The sequence below is a fragment of the Oncorhynchus keta genome, chromosome 28, assembly GCF_023373465.1.
Source record: "Oncorhynchus keta strain PuntledgeMale-10-30-2019 chromosome 28, Oket_V2, whole genome shotgun sequence".
In the NCBI taxonomy this organism is placed as follows: Eukaryota; Metazoa; Chordata; class Actinopteri; order Salmoniformes; family Salmonidae; genus Oncorhynchus; species Oncorhynchus keta.
In genome coordinates, this window is record NC_068448.1 from 32,475,834 (window position 1) to 32,498,264 (window position 22,431).

At 44.5% G+C, this 22,431-nt stretch overlaps 1 protein-coding gene across 4 annotated transcripts; it reads left to right on the top strand.

The window, feature by feature from the left end:
• The first annotated feature begins 858 nt into the window (after positions 1-858).
• LOC118361052 (protein FAM110B-like) lies at positions 859-20,315 on the top strand. 4 transcript variants are annotated; one of them, XM_035740780.2, is made up of 4 exons: positions 859-1,058; positions 8,841-9,087; positions 16,849-17,159; positions 17,302-20,315. In XM_035740780.2, exon 4 carries the CDS (start codon positions 17,310-17,312, stop codon positions 18,690-18,692), a length of 1,383 nt encoding a protein of 460 aa, XP_035596673.1. In that variant the 5' UTR covers positions 859-1,058; positions 8,841-9,087; positions 16,849-17,159; positions 17,302-17,309; the 3' UTR covers positions 18,693-20,315. The 4 variants fall into 4 exon arrangements, with proteins under 4 accessions (XP_035596673.1, XP_035596674.1, XP_035596671.1 ...); XM_035740781.2 differs by having other exon boundaries at positions 859-1,054; XM_035740778.2 differs by lacking the exon at positions 8,841-9,087.
• The last annotated feature ends 2,116 nt before the right edge of the window (positions 20,316-22,431 follow it).

The following is a 22,431-nucleotide window of genomic DNA, read 5'->3' on the forward strand; positions in this document are numbered from 1 at the left end:
AGGCTGTGTAAGGGCTGTTTGACCAAGAAGAAGAGTGAATGAGTGCTGCAACAGATGACCTGGCCTCCATCATCACCCCTCAACCCAATTGAGATGGTTTTGGATGAGTTGGACTGCAGAGTGAAGGAAAAGCAGCCAACAAGTGCTCAGCATGTGCAGGAACTCCTTATGTTGGAAACGCATTCCTCATGAAGCTAGTTGAGAGAATGCCAAGAGTGTGCAAAGCTGTCATCAAGGCAAAGGGGGGCTACTTTGAAGAATCTAAAATGTTAAATATATTTGGATTTGTTTAACACTTTTTTTTGGTTACTACATGATTCCATATGTGTAATTTCATAGGTTTGATTTCTTCACTATTATTCTACAATGTAGAAAATAGTAAAAATAAAGCAAACCCCTCAAATGAATAGGTGTCAACATTTTTGACTGGTACGGTATATATCTATTCCAGTCTCTGACATTGCTCATTCTATTATGTCTTCATTTCTTTCTTCCTTAAAACCATTTATGGATTTGTATATTGTTTATTTTAATTATATTATTGCTATAGGTATTACTGCACTGTTGAAGCTAGAAAGACAAGCATTTGGCTGCACCTGCGATAACACAAATCTGTATGCAACCAATAAACTTAGATTTTACTCCATTTTAATGCGCAGAGCGGTTTCCAAGCAGTCGACAATGCATCTTCCAAACTGGGAACTGACCAATGGCGGATTGTGGGCATACCAAATTGGGACATAATGAGGGGTGAACAAGATCCCATGCCTTGAGCGTATTTACAACATTTAGTCCTAATCTAAAGCAATGCCATCGGATTTGTTCTTAAAAACATATGTATGATATTTGTAGGGTTTTGATTATTGAAGACAAATTACACCTGACTTTTTTTATATTGCCGCTTGAGTTGGTATCTTCCGCGCCAATATTGAATTCCCATACTTATGCACTTGATCTGCAACCACCCGGACGATGGATACTTACCTACAGCGTTATCATATGAGTCTGATAAAGCATCGAAAACGATTAGCCATAACGCACTCGGAGACACATAGTGAGTAAGTTTTCCATTGCATTCCAATTCAGCTTTCTACAACCAGAATGACTGACAGACTGTGGGCATGAGAATGGGTCTATCTAGTAAATTGGGTTTTAGAACCATATTATTTACATCGTTTCATTATCATGTTGTTGTGATTGCACACCTTTTTCCAAACAAATGGACTAGAGAAAGGCGTAAAATAATTGTCAGCCAACTGGCTAACTTGTGTTGGCTGGAAGGGTGACTTGTGTGTCTGGCATTAGTAGTGGACCTTGTAGTAGGTAGGTTAATTTAACACATTACTTTATGGTGCGTGTTCTATGTGACTTGTTATCCTCAAACTGTTGAGATAGGTGTGTTGGGTGTTCCCTCCCATGCAGGACATTAAGTAGGTGGGTGTCAAATGAATGGGGTGGTTTCGGGAAGGAAGCGGCCTAGGCTAGGCCTAACGTTACTTCTCAATGTCCCCGTTGGTGTATTTGCACGCTGGTTTCTGTGCAAGGCAAGGGCTGAAGTTCTGCTCCCTAAAAGGGAGCCTGCTGGCTACGTCCTCAATAGTTGTGAGACTGGATACCAACACGTGTTTTCTTAACGTTCTCGGGATCCTTTGATGTTTTAACTCTTCGGGAAGTGCCAGAGTGATTTCGAGCTTTAGCAATGAACCATATCAAAGCTTTATTAAGCCATAATGTTCCTACACACAGACAAGTTGCAACAGTGTATTTATATGGCTGTTATTTAGAATTAATTTATGGTAGTCTTTTCTAAATTGGATTTGCACGCTCAGTTGTTTTAACAGCAGTAAATATGTGTTCTTTCTTTAGTGGGTCTGGGACGATACCAGTATCACAGTACTTGTTAATATCGTGGCAGGGGGGGGAGCGAAACAGATGTAACTTTTTTAGGAACATAGCTTTAATGGTGTAAACAAACATGACTCATTATGTTGTCATCCAGAGTCATGTTGCCTTTATTTTTCAAATTATAGAACAACATTTTGCACACGGGTTTGGTGTGCTTCCTTGTTTTCATTTTTGGCATGAAAAAATAATACATTTTAGGAGCTGCAGTAGTATCCTTTTCACACACATTTCTGGCCTGTCTGTCCTAAATCATGTCAGATTAAAGCCTGTAGCAGATGCCAGTATTATTACAATAACTGTCGCGCGCACACTGTTAGGGCCTTGAATAACTACACACACAGAGTAAAATGTTGTCTTTGGGGTAACAACCAGATTTCACAATATCAAAATATAACTAACAATCTCGGTTAGTGCAGTTATTACCCTGCTTGTTTTGACCTTCTGGCCTGAGCTCAGACTTAATTAAAAAAAAATACCTGATTTCAAACTGTGCTCTGACCCACTTGACATAGCATGAATGGGACAGAGTAGGCTATTAGAAAAAGTGTGGGTGATTTGTCATTATGTGGGATTGAATAGGAAATCCCCCACATTGCTGGTGGGGTAATAGTTATGTGAAGATGTTAGGCATATCACTCCGTGGCTGACTGTGTTAGGCTGGCCTGAGTCTGGTTGTTGTCAGGGCTGCTGACTCTGTCATCTACCATGTGATGAGAGTGCGCTGGCAGCCAAGTAATCCACCAGTCAACTCACCACAGCATTATGCAACTTCATTTTAACTACTAAACTGTCAGATTAAAACACACCATGTTTTAAAAGCCACCCGTAAAACATCCCACGACACTTCAACGCTGCACTATTCAATACAGTTTGAGTGATTCCTATACAACATTCTCAGGCCGGCTGAGAGTATAGTATAGGTTCCCTAGCTACAGCTTGGAGAGAGGAGTGGTCTCATGGCCCCTCACCCTCCTAAATTATGAACACTTTGGAATGGGGTCAGTGACTCTGCCCTTGACACTGAGCTGAGGACCGAGGAGATTGTCTGTCTACCGCCCTACTCTGTTTGGAGTTTTAGATTATTTTTGCATCTCTCTTTTCTTGTATCAGAGGTAAGCCAAACAGAAGGTATAATAGTTATGGCATGCCGAAAAGATGGCTAAAGTTTTGACTCTGAAGGGCGAATAAGATGGCAACAGTGATAACGAAACACCCTCAACTATCTACTGAAAGATTAGTCTAGGCATAAAAATCTGTTATGGATTGAAGATTATTTTGTGGGGAGTGCAAGAATGCACTTTTTTTCAGCCAAGTCACATGTATACTGAAAAAAAATATAAACTCAACATGCAACAATTTCATATATGAACTGTAACTCAGTAAAATCTAAGGACATCAGTCAATATAAATAGATTCATTCGGCCCTAATCTATGGATTTCACATGACTGGGAATACAGATATGCATCTGTTGGTCGCAGATACCTTAAAAAAAGGTAGGAGCGTGGATCAGACATCTAGTCAGTATCTGGTGTGACCACTATTTGCTTCATGCAGCGCAACACATCTCCTTCACATAGAGTTGATCAGGCTGTTGACTGTGGTCTGTGGAATGTTGTCCCACTCCTTTTCAATGACTGTGAAGTTGCTGGACATTGGTGGGAATTGGAACAAGCTGTTGTACACACCAATCCAGAGCATCCCACACATGCTCAATGGGTGACATGTCTGAGTATGCAGGCCATGGAAGAACTGGGATATTTTCAGCTTCCAGGAATTGTGTACAGATCCTTGCGACATGGGGCCGTGCATTATCATGCTGAAAGTTGAGGTAATGGCGGCAGATGACTGGCAGGACCATAACCCCACCGCCACCATGGGGTACTCTGTTCACAATGATCAGCAAACAGCTCTCCCACACAATGCCGTACACGTTGTGAGGCTGGTTGGATGTACTGCCAAATTCTCTAAAACGACATTGGAGGCAGCTTATTATAGTCTTTGGCAACAGCTCTGGTGGACATTTCTACAGTCAGCATGCCAATTGCATGCTCCCTCATCTTGAGACATCTGTGGCATTGTGTTGTGTGACAACTGTAAATGTTAAGAGTGCAGTTATATTATCCCCAGCACAAGATGCCCCTGTGTATTAATTATGCTGTATAATCAACTTTTTGATATGCCACCTGTCGTTTGGATTATCTTGGTATGCTCACTAACAGGGATGTAAAATGTGTGTACACAATTTGAGAGAAATAAGCTTTTCTTGAGTATAGAACATTTCTGCGATATTTTTTTACATTTTTATTTCAGCTCATGAAACATGGGACAGTTTTTATTCAGTGTAAATACTTACATTTCCCGTTATGACCATTTTTTTCAGTTTTATTCCAATTATCAAGGGGTGCCTTGCTAATTTGTGGAATTTCTTTCCTTCTTTAAAGCATTTGAGCCAATTGTGTTATGACAATGTATGGTTGGTATACAGAAGATGGCCCTATTTGGTAAAAGACAAAGTCCATATTATGGCAAGAACCGCTCAAATAAGCAAAGAAAAACAACAGTCCATTACTTCAAGGCATGAAGGTCAGTCAATCTGGAAAATGTGAAAGACTTTGAAAAGGCAGTCGCAAAAAAAACCCTCAAGTGCTATGATGAAACTGGCTCTCACGAGGACTGCCACAAGAGAGAAAGTTACCTCTGCTGCAGAGGATACGTTCATTAGACTTACCAGCCTCAGAAATTGCAGCCCAAATAAATGCTTCACAGAGTTCAAGTAACAGACATCTCAACATCAACTGTTCAGAGCAGACTGTGTCAATCAGGCCTTCAAGGTTGAATTGCTGCAAAGAAACCACTACTAAAGTACACCAATAATAAGAAGAGACTTGCTTGGTCCAAGAAACACAACCAATGGACATTAGACCAGAGGAAATCTGTCCTTTTGGTCAGAGTCCAAATTTGAGACTTGTTTCCAACCGCCGTGTCTTTGTGAGAATGGATGATCTCCGAATAAGTGGTTCCCACCATGAAGCATGGAGGATGAGGTGTGGGGGTGCTTTGCTGGTGACCTTGTCAGTGATTAATTTAGAATTCAAGGCACACTTAACCAGCATGGTGAAGGGGTTAAACCAAGGCCTCATACCTTTTTAAAGGGTTAAGTTGTTTTATGATAAACTGTATGGTCTCCTCTCAGGAGACGTGTGTGAGAACACCTGTTTTGAGTGTTGTGCCCTTCACACACTATTAGAAGGCGGAAACCGTCTGGGCCCCACCGTGGCTGAGGTTCTGAGAATACGACTGGTTTTCTGAGGACAAGGCTGCTGCAGACCTGATGAAAACAGCCACCTTTCAGAAGATGCTTAGACTCGTTCATCTTGTTATGACCTTATACTTGTCATGAAAGGTCAAGTTTCAGTCAACTCCACTTCTGAGCTTTTAATTGCTGACAAGATGGTTGCTGCTGTCAGGGGGAGGTTATATTTATTAAAATGTTGCCAGGGAAAGTCACGCAAGGGGAACTGGGGAGGCTATATAAGTTACAGGATGTCTTAGCTCTCCCCAGGTTCTGCAAAGTGTCTATCATATACTGTACTCTGTATCAACTTCTGCCTACAGTTGTATTACTAAAGGAGAATTGTAATACTTAAACAAAGATTATGTTTCCCGTCTACTACATATATGTATGTTTGATAATTAGATAGACCTGATCATGTGTTTGAAGAAATTGACCAACAATGGCTACCACAGCATTCTCCAGAGATACGCCATCCTGTCTCGTTTGTGGTTAGTGGGCCTATCATTTGTTTTTCAACAGGACAATGACCCAACACACCTCCAGGCTGTGTAAGGGCTAATTGACCAAGGAGTGCTGCATCAGATGACCTGACCTCAACCCAATTGAGATGGTTTGGGATGATTTGGACCGCAGAGTGAAGGAAAAGCAGCCAAAAAGTGCTCAGCATATGTGGGAACTCCTTGAAGACTGTTGGAAAAGCATTCCAGGTGAAGCTGGTTGAGAGAATGCCAAGAGTGTGCAAAGCTGTCAAGGCAAAGGGTGGCTACTTTGAAGAATCTAAAATGTAGTTGTTTAACACTTATTTTGGTTGCTACATGATTCCATGTGTTCATAGTTGTGATGTCTTCACTTTTATTCTACAATGTAGAACATAGTAAGAATGAAGAAAAACCCTTGAATGAGGTGTCAACTTTTGATTGGTACTGTATATACAGTGCATTCGGAAAGTATTCAGACCTTCACTTTTTCCACATTTTGTTACGTTCTTATTCTAAAATGTATTACATTGTTCTTCGCCCAACTCTTTGTGCTTTGCTCCGTTCATCTTACCCTCTCCTGAATTGTCTCCCAGTCCCTGCCGCTGAAAAACATCCCCACAGCATGATGCTGCCACCAAGGACTTAACCGTAGGGATGGTGTCAGGTTTCCTCCAGACTTGACGCTTGGCAATCAGGCCAAAGAGTTCAATCTTGGTTTCATCAGACCAGAGAATCTTGTTTCTCATGGTCGGAGAGTCCTTTAGGTGCCTTTTGGCAATCTCCCAAGCGGGCTCTCATGTGCCTTTTTACTGAGGAGTGGCTTCCGTCTGGCCACTCTACCATAAAGGCCTGCTTGGTGGAGTGCCGCAGAGAAGTTTGTTCTTCTGGAAGGTTCTCCCATCTCCACAGAGGAACTCTTGAGCTCTGTCAGAGTGACCATCAGGTTCTTGGTCACATCCCTGGTGAAGGCCCTTCTCGCCCGACAGAGTTTGGCCGGGCGGCCAGCTCTAGGAAGGGTCTTGGTACTTCCAAGCTAATCCCATTTAAGGCCACTGTGTTCTTGGGGACCTTCAATTCTGCAGAATTGTTTTGTACCCTTCCCCAGATCTGTTGCCTCGACACAATCCTGTCTACGGACAATTCCTTCGACCTCATGGCTTTGTTTTGCTCTGACATGCACTGTCAACTGTGGGACCTTATCTAGACAGGTGGGTGCCTTTCCAAATCATGTCCAATTCATTGAATGTAAAAACAGGTGGACTCCAAGTTGTAGAAACATCTCAAGGATGATCAATGGAAACAGGATGCACCTGAGCTCAATTTTGAGTCTCATAGCAAAGGGTCTTTATTATTTCTCTTTATTTATTTGTAATACATTTGCCCAAAAATGATTACAAACCTGTTTTTTTCCCCTTCATCGTTATGGGGTATTGTGTTTAGATTGAGGGGAAAGAAGTATTTAATCCGTTTTAGAATTAAGCTGTAATATAACAATGTGGAAGAAGTCAAGTGATTGGAATACTTTCTGAATGTAGTGTGTGTGTGTGCGCATACTACCATTCAAAAGTTTGGGGTCACTTAGAAATGTCCTTGTTTTTGAAAGAGAAGCACATTTTTCTTGTTGGTCCATTTAAACAAGGTTGCGGGATGTCCGGCCTCCGGGCCATTTTTTGTGTGTATATATATATATGGTGACCACAGCCATTTTACTGGTCAACTACCATAATCCAATATTCAATGACTGCCACAGCTGTTGTGTGTGTGTGTGTTCCACAGCAGTTAGAGCTAGGCCCTGCTTGGGCATGCTGATGTGTAATATGGAACAGTAATGTGAGCGTGTCAGACTGGCTTACAGTCTGTCCTGTGGAATGTGTGTGTGTGTGTCTGAGCCCTGAGGCCAGGCTTATCTGTTGTGGGAGCTGGGCTGGTGCTGCTGTAATAGTGAACCTGCACCCCATATGCCTTTTCACTCAACTAAAAAAAAAAATGCAGAACATGAATTGTTATGGAGAATCTGATAGAGCAGTAGCAGTCAGCCATACCGTAGCTGTTATAGCGGGAGACTACCAATCAGACTCACTCCGTTTAATCCTCTGACACCTACCTTGCGGCTAGCGCAGGTGGAACAGGAGCAGTTGTCGGGTACACTCAACTACACTTGGGTTCCCATGGCGATACATTACCATAGCCACTGGGTACACTTTGGAAGTTGTTATTGATGTTCAGTAGTTGTTCTGCTGAGCTTGTTCCCCTGGCAGAGTGGTGTCGGTTTCAACGCAGCAGAGGATGGAGGAGGAGAGACTGTAACTTGACGGTCTGTCTGCAGGGGGTTCAGCTTTAGGCGTTGTGGGATCATAGGGATGTTTGTCGCTGGAGTTCTGCAGATGACATACTCCGGGAGAGGCAAGACAGATTTCTCTGATCGGACTGGTCTCGCTGTGCTCTTTTAAAAAAAAATATATATATTTTTTTAATGAGACTGAGAGAGGACATTATTTGGTGGGATAAAATGTTATTAACTGGACGTTTTTAAATCATGACATAAATATTACACTATTTTAGTGTTGATGTTCTTTACCATACACACACAGCTAGCTAGTGTGATTTTGAGTGGAAGGCCAGTGCGATTCTCACTGTGCTGTGTCAGGAAAATGAGAGGGTAGTTTCATAATTCTACCCACAGAGCCCTGTCCATAGCACCCCACCCTACACATCGGTTGGCCATAAATAAGCAAGACGTGCAGGTTTTGGACCGTAGAAGAGAGGTACTGTAAAGTCTGGGCCTTGCTTACAGGAAGCCATCAAGCTGCTGATATGAATGGACTTGGATATAGACTCACACAGGGCTGGGTAACACAGCCTAGTCTTTTCCATGTATTCCCAGTAGGACTGCTGCTGTAACACAGGCCAACCAGGCTTACTGACGGGCTATATCCTCAGCCACACCAGCACGTGATTTTCTTGTCTTTCACCCAGCTTTCTCTGAGGTATATCACGTTGTCTAACAGACCAGAGGTGTTTTTCAGCTGGAATAACCTCTGTGGAAAGTGGAAGTCCATAGAATGGTTAAGAGATTATTTGTTCATGGGTTTGTTAGGGACAAATTATTATTTTTTTATTTTTATGGTGGTTAAAAATGATGCTTTAAATTGTTTCACAGTTGACTGGCAGTTTACTGGAATCCTTCACTGGGACCATTCCTTTGCTCATCTGTAACGGGTAAAGGAAAATGTGTCTCTGCTAACCCTTTAAATGGGAAGAAAGTGTAAGGGATCTCACGTGACTGAGGAAGAGGCCCTGCCTGGCTGCTTCCTGCCTCCAGAGTGGCTGTTCCTGATTCAAGGCAAAGGGTGGAGTGAGCGCAGGAGGAGGAGTATTTCAGTGAGGGAGTGAACCAGCCTCTACAGGTTTGTGTCCAAGGAGAACTCCGCATACACACACTCACTCAGGACCCAGATGCATGCTCTACATTCTCATAGTCAGCTTTCACTCTAGAGGGCTTGATTCTCCAGTGTTCTTGTCCAGATCTTTGAGACTCCGCTGAGGATTCCACTCGTGAACACACAAGTAAGTAGGACTATCTGGACGAGCTGACCAAACAGCCGGAGTGTTTAGAAGTGGTTTGTGTTTGTTTGATTCTACACCATGGGGCTTGGGTGTTCTGTTATTTTACGGAACCAAACTTTGACTCAAGGGAAGTAACTTTGGTACTCCAGAATGTAAATGATATTCATATTATCCCGAAGCACATTCCATTTGTAACTAGATGCATATAATTTGTCATTTTGCAGTATACAGTTGAAGTCAGAGGTTTACATACACTTAGGTTGGAGTCATTAAAACTAGTTTTTCAACCACTCCACAAATTTCTTGTTAACGAACTATAATTTTGGCAAGTCGGTTAGGACATCTACTTCGTGCATGACACAAGTAATTTTTCCAACAATTGTTTACAGACAGATTATTTCACTTATAATTCACTGTATCACAATTCCAGTGGGTCAGAAGGTAACATGTTGACTGTGCCTCTAAACAGCTTGGGAAATTCCAGAAAATTATGTTATGGCTTTAGAGGCTTCTGCTAGGCTAATTGACATAATTTGAGTCAATTGCAGGTGTACCTGTGGATGTATTTCAAGGCCTACCTTCAAACTCAGTGGCTCTTTGCTTGACATCATGGGAAAATTAAAAGAACTCAGCCAAGACCTCAGAAAAAAATTGTAGACCTCCACAAGTCTGGTTCATCCTTGGGAGCAATTTCCATATGCCTGAAGGTATTACGTTCATCTGTACAAACAATAGTACACCAGTATAAACCCCATGGGACCACACAGCTGTCATTCCACTCAGGAAGGAGACTCGTTCTGTCTCCTAGAGATGAACGTACTTTGGTGTGAAAAGTGCAAATCGATCCCAGAACAACAGCAAAGAACCTTGTGAAGACGCTGGAGGAAACAGATAGAAAAGTATCTATATCCACAGTAAAACAAGTCCTATATCGACAGAACTTGAAAGACCGCTCAGCAAGGAAGAAGCCACTGCTCCAAAACCGCAATTTAAAAAAGCCAGACTACGGTTTGTAACTGCACATGGGGACAAAGATCATACTTTTTGGAGAAATCTCCTCTGGTCTGATGAAACAAAAATAGAACTGTTTGGCCATAATGACCATCGTTATGTTTGGAGGAAAAAGGGGGACGCTTGCAAGCCGAAGAACACCATCCCAACCGTGAAGCACGGGGGTGGCAGCATCATGTTGTGGCGGTGCTTTGCTGCAGGAGGGACTGGTGCACTTCAAAATAAATGTTGTCATGAGAAGGAAAATTATGTAGATGTATTGGAGCAACATCTCAAGACATCAGTTTTGAAGTTAAAGATTGGTTGCAAATGGGTCTTTGAAATGGACAATGACCCAAAGCATACTTCCAAAGTTGTGGCAAAATGGCTAAAGGACAACAAAGTCGAGGTATTTGAGTGGTCCTCACAAAGCCCTGACCTCAATTCCATAGTACATTTGTGGGCAGAACTGAAAAAACTAGTGCGAGCAAGGAGGTCTACAAACCGGACTCCGTTACACCAGCTCTGTCAGGAGGAATGGGCCAAAATTCACCCCAACTTATTGTGGGAAGCTTGTGGAAGGCTACCCAAAATGTTTGACCCAAGTTAAACAATTTACAGGCAATGCTACCAAATTCTAATTGAGTGTATGTAAACTTCTGACCCACTGGGGATGTGATGAAAGAAATATAAGCAGAAATTAGTCACCCTATACTATTATTCTGACATTTCACATTCTTAAAATGAAGTGGTGATCCTAACTGACCTAAGCCAGGGAATTTGTACTAGTATTAATTGTCAGGAATTATGAAACTGAGTTTAAATGTATTTGGCTAAAGTGAATGTAAACTTCTGACTTCAACTGTAGTGAACCTATCGTATGGAGACTTCTATCCATCAGACACAGCCGCTATCCATCATCTCTGGCTCCTGTGGTCTCATGGTTGTTTGAATTTTCCTAACCTAAATACTGGCCTTGATTATAAAAGTTGGCAGCTCTGCTTCAAGACAATCATCTCTTGCCCTAATTGGGTAACAGTATGTATGGCAGTGGAAGAATTTAAGAGTAAACACATTCTTGCCAACAATGCATTTAAGAATGAGCATGTTGAAAACCATGGTGATGATAATCATGTAGGGCAGTTGGGGTAATGTAGCTTTAAGTCAGAATCACATGTTGGCTGGGGAATGTTTTGTCTCTGCCGTCAGCCTGTGTGTATAGGCTAGTGTATAGTGGCCATATCTCCTCTGGCCTTCAGCTAAAACAAACATAACATCCCCACTCTCTCAGGGGCACTTTGGGCTTTCTGCCTGCATATGGCAAAACAAGCTGGGATTCCAGGGGTTAATCATTGGATGATGACTGCGAAGAGTGTCTGTGGGAAAGTGGGGTTCTCTGGCACTGCCGACGACTCAGCCCGGCCACGCTCTTCCCCAGCATCACGTCTCTGTGATTACTGGCTGGCTGGCTAGGGACATGTCTGTGACTGCGCCTGCATTTTGGAATGCATTCATTGCTGAAGGGGGATTTGTACTCCCTATCTCTTTCCCCTTAGGCTGAGCTACCACAGTAAAGGCCAGGGCTGTGTAATTGTCTTGTCTATACTGTGTTCTCTAACATTAAGATTAGTCATGATGAGGGACGCAGGGTCGTGAAGTTGCTCAGCAGGGGACTGAACACTGAGCCCTAGGGTTTTCAGAGAAACACGAATGCTTGTGAACATTTTATAATAGAGAGATGACAGTTGAGATTGAGTTGGAACACTTTGATTTGTTAGGGTAATATGGGCTATATGGAACACTGTCTAATCCTCTGTCAACATGACTAATGAGTGTTTTTCCTGGTAGGCCCTACTTTCATTATTCTCTTTGAACACCTTTCTCTTTTTTCCTAGTGGGCTAATGTGGACAAATTACAGATGTCTTTGTCCGTATGTTTGTGCTACAGAGCTTAGCTCCCCTAGGGAGCACTGTACCACCTGCTGTTGTTTCATTACCTCATTTAGCCTAGGCCACACACGGTTATACACTGCTCAGTTTAGCGAGAGATGGGTCAGTGTGTATTTGTGTGAAGGATGTATTTTGTGTGCATGTTTGCGTGCGACATCTGTCTGTGTGAGGGGGGTGGGGGGGCAGTAGAGTAGACGGTCAGTTGGGATCTCCAGTGTATGTAATTGTGAATGGGATTTTGTATCCTGAAGCCATAGACTGACAGTGATGGTTTAGAGGGGGAGTTATGCTCCAATGACTAGCTCTAATCTGACTCTCTGTTGACTTTGTCCTGCTGGGCGTGTGATTGTTAGGGCGGGGGTGTTGGCAGGCACAGAACATCTGTACTTGTACCCTAACGGACACTCGGGTATGGGGTTTCTCGCCATCCATCTCTCAGCCCAATCTGCATTAGCATAACTTTAATGCAGTTCAGCATGTGTGTGGAGGATGTATACATTGACCCTATGCCATAAAGTTACAGGTTTTAGATCCTGTGAGATTTGCTGATATTGTGGAGTTGCAGCAGCAGTCCTCTCCTGGGAAAACATATCTTTACTCCAGTAAAACCTCTTAAATCACCCCCTGGAGACTGGTTGATAACCTCTGAACTGTTGGGTGACCATAAATCTGGAGCACAGTGGGTGGTGGGGTTAGTGGTGACAATCAGTCTCTGTGCTATCCATTGGGTTGCCAATGGTTGTTTTTAGTAGAGCTATCATGGTTTTGGTCTTTTTACAGGTTTTATTGTTGCTGTGAGTGAGGTTATCAAGTCTGACATTTTTATAAATGTCCTTGCTCTGTTGGCCTGTTCGATTAGTGGAGAAGGCCAATACATACATAGCTCCGCAAAGTGAGGTGAGTTCACAGCTCTGCAGGGTCCTCTAGCCTCAGTCCAGCAGGACAAACAGTCAGTCACACCATCTCACTGTGTTTGTTTGTATATCCATCTCGGTCACGTTTCCTGTTGTCAAATGAGTCACTGCTTCCTTCTATATGTGTGATGTAGCCTACCTGAGAAACCACGGCCAATGGCAGCTTCGCTTCCCCCTCTTTCTGTGGTGACTCTTCTGTAGAAGGTGGCACCCCTGTTGTTGTCCTTCACTCTGAGGTCAATGTCCAGCAGGCCAAGGCCACTGTGGAAACCAACTGACTCCTGATTGGCAGGCTCGCTTGGCTCCTGACTTGAAACTGCTTTCCAAGACTACTGTCTGCCACTTTAACCCTTTACAATAGCACCACTGCCTGACGGAAGCCCTCTTTATCCTGAAGCATATGAATTGTAAGGCTGTATTCTTCAGGAATTCCTCTGTTCAGTCCTGACCTCTTCCTCACTGTCTCTTAAACCCCCTGCTCTCTGTCTCTGTCTCTTTCACGTGATATTATGGGAGAAGCAAATTGCTTCCAGTCACATAATTCCCTTGTAATTACCCCTCATGGCTCTCTTGCCATGTACTCTGTGGGCTGCTTTTTCCTTTCAGCCAGAGGCCACTGGGTTGGTGCTGACCACAGATAGATGGAGCACCTGTGGCTTCATGTGCTTTTCTCATAAGGCATAGCAGTCTCCACTAATCATCAGCTGGATGAAAAACTGTACACTCAACGAAACAGAGGTGGAATATTGCTGTGAGCCTGGTTAGGGAGAGCACAGCCATTTCCATTCCAACCACAGTGAGTGATGTAGTTGAATGTTCAGCCAGGCAGGCAGCATGTCATGCAATTGGAGGTGTTTTTATTTCTGACAGGAGGTATTCCTGGCCTGTTCTCTCCCTCAACCCCCCCCACCCCCCTGTACAGTTGCCAGGTTGCTGAGGGCCTCTTGTTATTAGATCAGTTCACACTTCAGCCTGGGGCAGGAACTAGTTAAAGTTGAATTTATTTGCACCAAAGAAAACAAGTGATAAACAACAATACAAAAACCAGTATGACATTGACGTTTCCACAACCACACCCAAAATGCATTGTTAGGTTATGGACCTGCACTGTGTTGGTGCTTTTCCAATGAGACTGCTTTAGTTCGGCTGGCTACCCGGACGATGGGCTCACATACTCCTTTAAAAGACCGTCGCTTGAAAAATGAGAAAAAAGCAGCAATAGTACTGTTTGTCCATTTTGAGACGTTGTAGCCAGGACACTTCCTCAATAGTCACAATCTAAGAAAAGTCAAGAAGTCTGTCATTAATTGACTTTTTTTGCCAAGGAGATTCTGATTCTGGGAAGCATGAGGAACACCTTTACCCTCGCACCAGGGTGTCGCCAGTGTTTTATGTTATTGTGTTTCCATCAGGCGTGTGACACTAAAGACTTGTGGCGGCCAGAATCAACAACCTCTGCATCATTCAAGACTGTTGCTTTGTGGCGTGGTTTTTAAAGTTGATCTAGCCATATTGTTATGTAGATGCCAGCTTGGAAGTACCCGGGGCCTTGCCTGGGCTCCAAGTTAGAGCAGCTCCGCTGGATCCGTGACCCAGTGAGACACGGGTGCTGGCCTATGATGAAAACAAAAGTCAGAGCCTTTTGGGTAAATCTTCATTTGTAAATGCGGCAACAACTGTGGATCTACCTCTGAATGACAATGGCTGGTGCTTCAGGAAGAGATGGGTAGGTTGTTTACACACCTTCCTTGTTAATACACAGCATTTGTGATTCATAGCTGTGTCACTGACTGGGGGCACAGATAACAAAGCGAGGGGATGGAGAGTGGATTTCAGGATTATGCCATCTGTTAGGGTGGGTTTTATATGGGCGGTAGGCATTGGCACCGTCCAGGAAGAAAATGATTACCCTCTCTTATCACCAGGAACAGGAGAGGTTTATGATAATTACCAGAACAATAATTTGTTTGTGATTACATCCAGCATGTGTAACCATACAATAATGGTAACCAGACACTAGCAGGCTTGTGGTAGTTAATTGGGCAGTTGATTTAGGTCAGGGGGGTTACTGAGTCTCTTGTCTGAATGAAAATGTGGGTTCTGGAAAGGGTACTGTCTGTCTGAGATTTGTCTTTGACCACCAGCTGCTTTTGACCACCAGCTGCTGTGTTTGACAGTGTCCTGCCCTCATGTGTATGTCAGTGGCCCTGTAGGGTTGCAGCCTCGCCTGCATGATTGAAGCGCTGTACAGTAACTGTGGATGTGAATGATGTCGGGGTCTAGCACAGACACCAGAGAGCCTGCCAGCCACCTCACCCCTCTTCCTGAGCAACTGTGCCAGCTATTAAAAGACCTGCCTCTTCGAGACAGCTGTGTGTGTGTGTGAAGAGAGATTGAACTGCAAAAGGCAATGCAACCTTGTTTTATGTGCCACTGTCATGATTAGTCACGTCCTTTCCGTTATTTCTCTGTTCTCTCCATGCTCCCTACGGCTCACCTGTTATACAGACCCTTTGAGTGTTTTCACACTGTACGGTACACTAACCATTCCATTCCTATGTTCATATCTATCCATTTTGGTAGCTGACTGGTAGACTCAGGGTCATACTACATTTTACATTATTTTATAGCAGGATGTGGCATATCGAGGCATTTCCTACTAGAATTCTATGCTCTATTTCAGTGGAGATTTCTCCTTTTGGTTTGTCACATGCAGAGGATGAAAGGAGCCATGTGCGTTATTAGTAGTACGGGCTGATATCTGTCGGTCCTGCTTTCTCTCTCTCTGATGCTGCTGGAGAGGGGGGACATGAGCTCTGGGAGACAGCAAGGCTATTAAAAGATGAATAAAAAAAATGTGCAGCGGAATATGATCATGGTGGTGATAAGGGGAAAGAGATGAGCCCAGCCAGCAGTAACGCTCAGTGTGATGTAATCCGGGGCTTTGATGGTGTAACTGTAATGAAAAAAAAATTACACTCTGAATTGCTTTTCAATTCCTCTGAAACTGGGGATCAAGAAAGGAGGAGACAGAATTGGTGGACGAGAGCAGCTGTCATCGGCTGTGAGCATAGACATGGGAACAGCAAGGGAGCAATTATCTTCTTTCTCCACATGTATTAAGAGTACTTAAAAAGTCCAATCTTTACCAGGAAGATGTGATGCTCCTGAGATTGAGAGGATATGAAACATGATCGGCTGATGTCTTTACAGTTTTGCTCTTCTCATATTTCTTCACATACTTTCTCACTGTTTGGCTATAGTGTTGAACAAAGAGCAGAACAAGTGGAGCAGTTGAGGATGTTGAAATGTTTTAATAAGACCCTGTTTGATGCAATTCTATGTAAAATATTGCAGCTATTGTACCCACCTCTCCCCCTTTTTTCTTCTCCCTTTCATATCATTTAATTTGAATGAAAATTCAGTTTGTTTTGTTGTCAGTGGGGGGAGGGGTGCAATTGGTCAGAATCCTTTGACTAAAGCCAATAGCAGCGTAGCTCCCAACCTCCACCCCTCCCTGCCCTGCTGAGATTCCCTGTCTGGCCTGTGATTGGCTGCATTGGGACTCAGCAGCCGGAGGCAGTGAGTGTTTAGGGGAGGAGTCGGATGGCGTATTAAAGCCGGCCGGTCTGCTGTCCTTTTGCTTAAGAGTGCTCCCGTGTGCGTTTGTTAATGTGGAGCAGTAACGTTACAGGGCGATTCTTCTGTTAGTCTGACAGTCTTCTTCTCTCTCTCTTTCCTCTCCAGGAGCCCTGCTGGAGCTTCACTCCAGGAACCCTGAGAATCTGTGGAGCTGCCAGATCTGTTGCTTTTCCGGGACGGACAGAAGGATCGGGAGATTGAGTTGCTCTGTCAGTCTGCCTGTGTGATCTAGTTACCAACCAGCGGCAGCTAGGCTAACCCCAGGATCTGCCCCCGTTGGGTCACTGAGTCGGACTGATGTGGAATGTGAACCATGGTGACCCTGTTCCACAATTAGCCTTTCAGTGAAGAGGACAAATAGTGACGACGTGAAGAAAGGAAGAAAAGGAGAAGTAAGAGCAGTAGCAGATAAACCGGTAAGAAAGTTAAATGGTCCTTTGGTGAGAGGAGGGGGGGGATAAAGGGGCTTTGCAAAACACCTATTTTTCTCTAGCTTGAGACAGTTGTGAGCACGAAAAGGACGTTGACCATTACTGTCACTCTTTACTTTTCTTTCAGACCCCAAAATGCCTGTAGAGACCCTCCGGCCCTCGGACGGGTGCCTGGTGGGGGTCCCCTTCACCTCAGCCATGCCTTTCCGCATCCTCAACAAGGGACCCGACTACTTCCGGCGGCCCGCGGAGCCTGGAGCCCGTAAGCTGAGTGCGGTGGAGCGTCTGGAGGCGGACAAGGCCAAGTATGTGAAGAGCCAGCAGGTGGTGCTCACCAGGCAGGAGCCTGTCAAACCACCCATCATCCGCAAGCCTCTGCTGTCCCCGGGCATGATGCTGCAGTGTCGGATCAATGCCCCCCCGGCCCGCAAGGTCCCGCGGCGGCCGGCTGACTCGGAGAACACAGGAGGGGTAGGGTGGCGGAGGGGACCCCCTCTTAACCTGGATATCCTCAACAACCTCATCAACGTGTGTGATGGACCCCTGCACTGCTCCCCGTCTCCCGTCCCTTCCTCGCCTTCCGCCTCCTCTCCTTCATCAGGAGGGAACAGCATGGGGAATAGACTCTTAGCTGACCAGGAGAGGAGCAACCGAGTCCTGAACGAATTTAAACATGTTAATAACTGCAACACCTCCTCCACATCCTCCTCTTCCACCTCTCCCTTTAACAACAGCCAGGCCTCCCCTGCCGAACCCAGCCGCCTGCCACCTCCTGTCCCAGCACGGGGCATCAGGGTGGGGGTGCCAGTGCTCTACAGCACTCCAACTTCAGTGACGGTGCGCAGGGTGGATGTTAGGCCCCAGGCTGAGGTGAGGAAGCCCCTGAGGACCCACCTCCGGCCTCCGATCAAGCCCAGACAGACTGCCCAGCCCCAGGTAGCCCAGCCACAGGCCCCACCACCTCCTCCACAGCAGCCCCAGACTCAACCTCTGTCCCTCACCCCCATGCAGGCTCTCCCCTCTTCCCCACCCTACCTGCCTCCCAGCCCCATGGTGTTCGGGGCCGGTATGATGCCCCCAGCCTCTCCTGCTTTCACCCGCATGTCCTCAGCCAGTTCCAGGGGGTCTCGGCCCGGCTCGGCTCGTAAACACCCCTCCCTACACCGCTCCAAGTCTGACCTGAGCGACCGGTACTCACGAGCCACAGCCGACCTGGAGCGCTTCTTCAACTACTGTGGGCTGCACCCAGAGGAGGTAGAGGGCATGGGGGGAGTGGAGCGCTTCGCCAGGGCCAGCTCAGACATTGTGTCTGTGTCCAAGTTGCGCAGCGTCAGCACCCCCAGCTCTGAGTGTGAGCAGGCCCGGGAACAGGGGGAGGACGAGGATGAGGAGGGTCCTGCCCGACCTGGGGAGCGTGTCCCCTACGGAATCTCAGTCATCGAGAGGAATGCTCGCGTCATCAAGTGGCTATACGGGATCCGCCAGGCGCGGGACTCCAACGCTGTGTCCAATGTTTAGAGGAAAGAGACAGGACAGGGAGGCTCTGGAATGATACCCAGGCCTGTCCCACATTGTTTTTTAAATATTGATAAGTCCCACAGACCATTGAGGGGTCTTTGGTATATATTGTTTTTTATTTTTGTTTCAAGGAGGACATTGTTATTCTGTTGCCTTACCTCATGTTTTAGAATATATATGTTGGTTTTTTTTGGGGGGGGGGGTGTCATTATTTTTGAACCATCAATCTTTCAGAGTCTGAGTATTCTGGAGAACATGAATTCATCTGGGCTGCAGGTCAGGACTGCTTCCCTAGAAGAGCAGGACAAGCAATCACACTTCTCAAACAAACATTGAAAGCAATCATGTCAGGGATAGAAATGACTGAATGCTGAGGAGGATGTTGATGGGTGTAGACCAGTGATGCTGTGGTCCCTTCTGTCTGTCTGTCACACAGGTACTAAGGATGCTGTGTAGAGGGTCCCAGAGCCCTGTTGTGTCTGCACTGGGGTTGGAGCTAGTCTGATGATGCAAGAATAGACTGTGTGTGTGTGTGTGTGTGTGTGTGTGTGAAGAGCAAGTAAGACTTAGAACCCCATTGATACTGTGAAACATGAAAGCTTTTAATTATTTTTTACCTTAGCTCTAAGACTTCATTAATACTGTTGATGTTGATTCCAGCATGCAAGTGAAAGTCAATATATTTGTGGGTCATCTCAACATAGCACAATCACCTGTACTCACAAATACACAATGAAAACAGACGTTTTCAGGTCTGCGACAGAGTAACGTCTGTAGCTGTGTACTGCATTGTCGTTTGTATTGTAGGTGAGCTTGGTCTCTAATCAAGCATTGGTGCAGTTTAGTGCTTCTGTTTATTCAGTGAAGAAGTATGTCTGGGTGTGGATGAGAGTCTTGTAGTAAGTGTAGGGTGGATGGGTAGGGGTGCTGTCGGATTTGGAGGGGAGGAAAGTCCAACACTGCTCAATGGAAGGGGGATCAGGATGGTTGGAGTAGGAAAGAGGGGATTCTCTGAAAGTAAACAGGGGGTGACTTCGGTTCTGCGTGTCCTCGACAGCCTGCAGAGAAGATGGACCAATATGTCTTTTAAAAATGCAATTTGAAGTTGTTACAAAACTATTGTAATCGTACTATTCAACAACTGGTGCATAGCATTCAAGCTTTGTACAAAAGTGCAATCTGGTTGTATCTATGTGAACATACACACAGACAAACCCACACATATGCACACAAAATCCAGGCACCAGCCACCCCCACAACATTAGTGTGAGTGTTGTGTGTAACTGAATTCTGAAGTATGTGTGATGATAATATGCACTCTGCAGGGTTGGAGTCAATTCCATTTGAAATGACTGGAATTGGAAATGACCCCAGCCCTGGCACTCTGCTCTGTGTGAAGGGAAAAGAGGGGAGGCTGTTTATTTATGTGATTTCCTGTTCCTCTCAGAGGAGACTGATGGATGGCTCAGTGGTGAGACGATGTGTGGGTCTAGGACTGAGCTCCACGGTCTGTTGATGTGCTTTTGAGGTCAGCAGTGTCTTGCTGCCCGAAGAGTCAAGCTACAACTTGCAACATGGTGTCTTTCTTATGTCAATAAAGAATAAAGTTTTAGGAAAAATATATTTCCCTGGTCAGTGATTATGCTTTCAGTGCCTACCAAAATATTCAATGGTGTAGATTTTGTCATCGAGTTGAATGTCTTAAGGTCATTGTGACGGCATATGGACAAGTTCTGAGATTTTCAATGTGATGCCGGTCCAGAGGAACACCCACAGCTGTTCCTGAATCTAATGTTTTGCATGAATTGACAGCAGCACTCCCATGTCCCTTTTTGACAAGTAAAAAAAATATATATATATTTTATGTTTTTCTATAGTGTCTCATCCATTATTTAGAATGAAACTGTTTATTTAGTACATCTTGCTACAGTTCCATTTTCTTCCTGATATGGCACAGAAGAGTGTTGGTGCTGTTGGGGCTCGATTCTGCCGTCGAACATTTTGCCTTTCTTGCGCTCGCCATTCCTACACGCTTCTCATTAGTTGGTGTTTAGACCTACCTTATGCAGGTGCTTCATGGCCTTTGCAGACGTGGTTCCCTTGCGCGTGCTGAATAACTAATTCAACTGTTGAAAACCATCCCACTTGCTGTGTTTTCAGTACATTTATCTTCAGCCATTCCTTTTAAACACCGTGTACCTTTTTTTTTTTTTTTTTTTGACTTTGGTCGACACAGTCAATAGAACATATTTAGAGAACCGGTTCAGAATATTAGGGATCAATGAAAAAAAGCCATGTAAATACTGACATATTCATCGTCGTTTCAGCACCAATTGGTAGTTACAAATATTCTCATCTTGTAGATTTATTAGGGTTAGGAAAGTATTTATGAATCATAAACAGGTTAGGACAGCTTTTACGCACGAAAGAGAATGGTTTGATTCATTCTGAAAAATGACGCATTGTTCTTCAAACCATGGTAATGTTGGAAGGTTAGTGTACATGTAATTGTAATAGGGAGAATAGTGTACAATAGACAAGGCTACTATTGCCTGCACTAACCATGGAACTTTGACACAGCAAAATATTGTGCCGTGCGTTGGCTTCAAACTGTCATGGCTTAGTCTGCGCTCTACTCCATAATAATTTCATTAACCTACATGTCTTTTTATATCAACTATTACTAATGATCCTCAGAAACAACCACGTGGCTGCGACGGCATTTACAGAAGAACCAAGTAAATGAAATGATTATGTAGGCTGTACCAACTGAAGGGAACTAACAGTTAATTCACAATTTAATATGTGTGGTTGTTAGGCCTACTGACAGTGGCTAATATTTAACATGATGGAAACAGGAAGTCAGGATAGCCTGTATTTAAGTCATTCGAGAGCGGGCCCATCCCTCAAAGTTAAGGCCGTACAATTTAAATTGTGCGTAATGGCACAACATTTTCATAAACTTTGTGGGAAAGTTGATATGCTTCAGTTTGCTGCCATATGACTGGTTTCACATTTGTCTCCAGAGATCAGAAGGTAAAATAATCTAAACAATTGTCATTTTTACAATCCCCTTATCCAAACGCATTACTCATTTACCTAGCTCTTATCAATTTGTAAATGACAGTGCATGGAGAAAGGTGTTATTTCTATCGGAAAAATAGTCGATTTTTCTTTTTTTTTTTATTATAGTTTCCTTGAGCGTAAAGGTGGTAGAATTATTAAGGCATTAAGTTACGGTCAGAATACGGCATCAGCTATTCTCATGCTTAAGTTCAAGATCAGAATCCACAGAGCGAAAGGCGCATATAAAGGGGATTCCATTCCATTTACGGAAGCTTATTTGCCTACTTTACCCAGTTGTCTTCAATGGAGCATTTCTCCTTCATACTGACAGAGAGGAGGATGGATGGGGAGGGGGCCGAGTCGGGGTTGTTACCCAGCTGCTGAATTCTACAGTGGCCCTGCCTGCCAAACCCTGTCCCATGGCACGTTACTTCAACATCACCTCCTCACCCAAGGATGTGTTCTGATTTAGGGTGCAGGTTTAAGTAGCTTTGGGGAGGGTTATAGTGTTGATGGTATTGGGGCAGCAATGTGCTATGGATCCATAAACAAAGTGATAAATATTGTCCCTGAGGCTGGGATGAGGCCCAGTGGCACCAACCACCTGTCACTCTGGTCAGCAGTGATTCATGTCCAGCCCTCAGTGGAGAGAGGAAGGGGAGGAAAGGATGGG